Source organism: Oryzias melastigma, linkage group LG5, assembly GCF_002922805.2.
Source record: "Oryzias melastigma strain HK-1 linkage group LG5, ASM292280v2, whole genome shotgun sequence".
NCBI classification, from domain to species: Eukaryota; Metazoa; Chordata; class Actinopteri; order Beloniformes; family Adrianichthyidae; genus Oryzias; species Oryzias melastigma.
Window position 1 is genome coordinate 36524073 of NC_050516.1, and position 5454 is coordinate 36529526.

Below are 5454 nucleotides of genomic sequence, written 5' to 3' on the forward strand. Positions count from 1 at the left end.
GGGGGGGGGGGGTCACCAAGGCCCTGAATCTAGGCAAAGGGTCACAGAGATTGGAGGAATGCTGGTTTACATGATAACGAGATCTGTCTTCAGCAGATTGTTTTGGTTTGGTCGAGGGAGTGTGTCCTCGACTCGGGAGTTCCTGATCACAGATGATTGTTTAGGCTCAGGCAGACGCAGCTTCTGTCTACCTACTGAGTGTCCAGGTGCTGCTTTATGGAGAAATATTCACTGATCAGGTCAGTTTTTGGGGTTTCCTCCAAGTCGAGCCGTAATTCTCTCCAAGATGGTTTCCATCTTCCCAAGAGAAACTTCAATGGGAGACACACGAGCGAACGGAACATCGACCGTGTCTCTGATCCACAGAGTGAGAAAAGCCGAGTGTGGTCTCAGGAGATGACCAGACAAAGATAAGGGATGGATTCTGAAACTATGTTTGGTTAAAAAGGGTGAATAAAATTGGAAACATTTCAAAAACTAAAAAGCTGTTTGTAGCCCCTAGAAACAGACTTCCTGGATCAATTAGATACTCTATTATCTAAGCAAGGATTAATCTGATGAAATCATTTTTTGAAATGTGTTAAAAAAATACTATCTAGTATCTTGTATTCCTCATTACACGCAAGGAAAGTTTAATCCTTTAACATCAGAGCTCCAGAGTTTATGTTCTTTGATTTACTGTAACTTTTCAACCGTTAACAGGATCATTCCAGGAAAACTCGAGCCGCTTCTCTCCTTCACAATCTACTGGAATGATCCTGTTAACGGTTGAAAAGTTACTTTATGTTAAAGATTTTTGTGTTTACGCGTCACTGGAAACGCCTCAGGTGTTAAAGGGTTAAAGATAAGCCTTCCAGACAAGAACTAAACCTGCTGCAGGTCTGTTCCTCCACCTGCAGATTCTCTGCATGATTGGGTCAAATCAGAACACAGCTGGACTTTCTGGACTCACCTTTGCAGCAGAGGTGGCTGTCCACTCTGAACCCCCCTCCTGCACACAAATGAGACGGTGGGTAATTAGGGCTGGGAATCGATTAAAAAATTAACTAATTAATCGCATACTGGGGAAAAAATGTATCGCGATTAATCACAATTTTTTGTTACATTATTTGGTGACCCTTTATCTGCAAATAATCACAACATGAAATCACACAAAACACATTTACATTTATTTCTAATTAGTGCATTAAATCATTAAAACAATGTATTCAGATTAATCAAAGATCTGTTATGATTAATCCTGAATTATCACCATGTTTTCCTTCATAATTTTATATGACAATATGCGCTTTTGAACAAAAACAGCCCAGAAAATGTTTGTCAGTTTTATTTTGAATACGATTTATCATTAACTCAGAAATGTAAGTTGTGTTCAAAACACATCAACAGTGAGATGAGCAGAACTCTAAAGACTTTATGTCTATTTTACTCCAAGAAAGTCGTGTTGTCAACGCGCCGGACCGCGGATCAAATAGATTTTTGTGAAAAAACGATATAAACCAAAAAATAACCAGATTAAAGTCCTAAAACATATTAAATATCGAGTTCTGTTGTAAATAACCATAGTATAAGCTCTATAATGCCTGACGGTGTTTTAACGCGCTCAATGAAACCTGAACTGTAGGTGAAGCGAAGGACTTCTGCTCTGAGAGGGGATTCATCTGCGTTTATAAATATTAATGCGAAATTCTTTTTTTTATAATTAATAACTGCGCGCGTTAATGCGTTAACTTCCACAGCCCTACTGTTTATTCTTTGCTTCTGATGATGACGGTGATCGTTCAGGAGGATGCTGGGAACTCTTTGTTTTCAGGCAGCACAGACCTCCTCCTGACGGCCTAACTTCGCGCCTCCCCGCTCGTGTTCACTTTCTGCAGCGCTGCGCGTCCGTCTCCATAATTCATGGAGCTGCTATATTTGGACTGGGGGAGATGGGAGAGGGCGCAGCGTCAGGGCGCGCTGACTGACTGATGCGGGCTGTTGTCCTGTCTCCAGCTGCGCGCGTGCCCGCCTGTCCCCATCCCGCAGATGTGTCAAATATCTGAGCGCAGTGAGGAGGCTGGAGGCTGCAGGAAGCTGCTGAAGCTGCTGAAGCATCCGCAGCTTCCGAGAGGAGCCGTCCTCCTTCAGTCCCTGTGGAGGAGGCGCGCAGAAACCCCCCAAACGCGCGAGCGAGCCCCCGCGCGCCCCCTCAGCTGGCATGCTGACGGAGCAGAGACAACAGCCGCCCTTCTCTCTCCCGCGGCAGGCGGAGGAGCGGGACTCTCACCCGGATCAGGATCTCCCAGCCGCCCGCAGAAACGGCCCAGAACAGGACCGGGAAGTAGCAGGTCTTCCAGCAGACCCCCCTCCGCCCTCCTCCTCCTCCCGTCGCCATGGCTGGACCCCCGGAATCCCTTCGCCGTCCTTCCTCCGCGTCCCTGAGCTCCGCTCCGCTCATCAGCGGAGGAGACGCTCCGCGGGCTGAGGCTCCATCCGGGCTGCGCGCGCGCGCCGCGGGTTCGGTGCGTCCGTTCCTTCTCTGCTCACGTCCGCGGAACAGCTGGAGGAGGAGAGGAGAGCGGGAGGCAGAAGAAGGGATGGATGTTGTTGCAGTGGCGCTTTGGGCCGGGAGGGGGCGCCGCTGAGCTGCAGACTTCTGAACAAAGACTTTGAAGATGTTTATTTATCTACTCTTAAATTCCTATTCAATAAATAATTCAGCGTGAACTATGGAGCATGAACATATGAAGATGGATGGAAATATTATGGGGTGCCGCTTGTGAATCTGAAACATTTTGACATCAATGTTTTTGGATATTTAGCTGAAAAAACAGCTCTCGTTTTTCAAATGTATATTTTTACCATTTAAATTAATGTATTTATGAATGTTACATTTACTAATTAAATGTTTAGTTAGTAAATGTAATATTTATAAATACGCTAATTTAAAAGATTAATTTAAAATATTTACATCCAAGCTAAATATTTAATTTTTAACTAAATATTTAGATTTTAATTGAGTATTTAGTTAAAAACTAAAATATTTCGTTTTTAAGCTAAATATATAATTTTAAAATAAGTATTTAACTTGAAATTAAATATTTAGCTGAAAACCTAAATATTCATTTAGTAAATGTATTTATGTATAAATACATTAAAGGGTGAAAATATGCATTTGAAAAACAAGAACTCTTTTTTTCTACTAAAACACACTAAATATCTGAAAACATTTATGTTAAAATTTTACTTTGCAGATTTAACATCACCCCATAAAACACAACTAACAGTTCATGAGAACAACGGAAATACCAGAACATCCAGAGGTTCAGAACTTCAGTGAAAACACCAACAGAATCACTCGTTTCAACCAGATTTTGCTGATCAAAACTGTTTTTATAAGGTAGGAGTTTCATCCTAACTCCACCCATTATTCCATTTGTTGGATGGGACTTTTAGCCACTGTCTATGGAGAGAAAATAGTATTCCTATAGAAATGGGACTTTACAGAATGTGGATTTCATCACATTTGTGTTTAGCGCTCATGAGCTGCAGCTCTGCGGTCCGTCTCTAGAAGCAGGTTTTGGTGGAACTCTGAGGTTATGAACTCCAAATTCAGGAAAACTCTGAGTTTCCTGATTCAGAAACAGAGATAACTCAAACCTGTGAAAGTGGGTCAAACGGTTTCCTGAAGCGGGTTAAGCTGAACTCAGAATCAGTCACCATGGTAACCGAGTCTGTGAACGACAGTCATGTCATACGGAGATCACTGGTTAAATTATTAACAGATCTAAAACACTTAACAAGTGACAGAATGACCTTCCTGATCCTGATTCAGTTCTTCTCCTGAACTGAAGTGATTCAAATGTAGACGAACGCATTAACTGTTCTATCACTGCAGCTGTTGATCTTGATGAAAATGTTCTCGTAGTCGAATATGCTTGTAGGAAATCATCATTTTCTGTGGCTGGAAGTATGAACCCTAAAGGTGTTTGTTCCCGTTGCCATGGTGAATCGTGCTGTCTTTGCTCCATTGATCAGGTCTTTTTATAGTTGCGGAGCTCTGACCTGATTCTGGTTCAACAACTTCAAGTTGATTGAATCAAACTTTTTCAGCTGTTCTGAGACCCAAAACTCTGAGTTTGAGAACTTGGAGTCCATTGACTCTGAGTTCAGGTTTGAACTGTAAATGTGTTTAAGCTGCTTCTTGAAACGAACCCCAGAAGCCATCGAGTGTGCATGTGGCTGACCTCTGACACTCCCAGCGTTAGGGTCAGAGGTCATGACGGAGCTTCTGTCCCTTTATGAAATGTCTGGAAGAGTAGAAAAAAGAGCAGAAAAAAGAGCAGAAATATTTACTAACAGCCGTAAACTTAAGAATTCAAACAAAAGCAAACAGAGAAAATATGTTTGTTTTTGTGACTGAGAAACACAGACCGCCTCCTCTGTGGATGTAAAATCTTATTGTGGCTCATCACCATGGCAACCACGAGGAGGCTGCTCCTCCAAACCCTCCAGAATTCAGAACATTCTGAAGGTATCTGGAGGGGGGGGCAGGAGAAGATTACAGTCAGACTTTTTATATTAATTATCAGGAATTTGTGTTTAAGAAAGAGAGAAAATGTGAAGTAAGTTCAAAGAGGCTGATGAGAACTCTGATGACCCAGCATTCCAGCAGCACTTAAACGCATCACGTACTCTGAGACTCGACCGAGTCTCACAAACGGGCCGACGGCTGGTTCCAGGTTTAAACAAGTCCAGAGGTCCAAACAGCTGAATCAGAGTCAGGCAGGCAAAACCAGCATGAGAGCAACCAGAGGATCAGGGATGAAGCAGGATCAGATGAACAGGGATCAGATCAGGATGAAATGCTCGGTATAAAAATCTCAGAAAAAAATCTACTTAAATGTCTTTCAATCTTTTGTTCTCCATATTAATATATTCTATCAAAATTAGAAATAAAGTAGATGTTGAGAGAAAAAACCTTCAAATGTTTTTACTCGTACGTCATTTTATATAAAGAATTAAACTGATAAATATCCCAAAAATATTTCCTGTCATAATTATACAAGATATACAAGATAACAATAGTAACAATGAACTAAAATGATCTGGAGGGCCGGATAGAATCACTCTGGGGGCCAGATCCGGCCCCCGGGCCTTGACTTTGACACATGTGCTTTAAAGATTGGAAAACACTATTTTTCCCGTTTTTCCTTAAACTACATTAAACTTTCACATGTTTAACGTCTCCACGAAGGCCCTTCGGGGGCGCTAGAGAGCCACATACGGCTGTGGAGCAGCGGGTTGCCGACCCCTGAGCTGAACAGTCACGTGTCTCCCAGCACACGCGTGTTTCCAACACCCCACCCCCCACATGCTGTCAGGTTTCAGCTGCTGCATGTGACATGAGCGCACATGGACCCTCGTCCCCGGGGACCTCACAGACGACTGCAGGCTGGTTGGGCGGCTGTG

General features: G+C 42.9%; 1 protein-coding gene across 1 annotated transcript in view; it reads right to left on the reverse strand.

The window, feature by feature from the left end:
- Positions 1-4049, reverse strand: part of mmp24 (matrix metallopeptidase 24) — a 27221-nt gene extending 23172 nt beyond the window's left edge. Inside the window, exons 1-3 of the mRNA XM_036212107.1 lie at positions 3643-4049; positions 2270-2542; positions 953-991 (exon numbers count right to left, since the gene is read on the reverse strand). Of these exons, the coding sequence (XP_036068000.1) occupies positions 953-991; positions 2270-2542; positions 3643-3705 (375 nt within the window). The 5' untranslated portion in view covers positions 3706-4049. The remainder of the gene's footprint in view (positions 1-952; positions 992-2269; positions 2543-3642) is intronic.
- Between the last annotated feature and the right edge of the window lie 1405 nt (positions 4050-5454).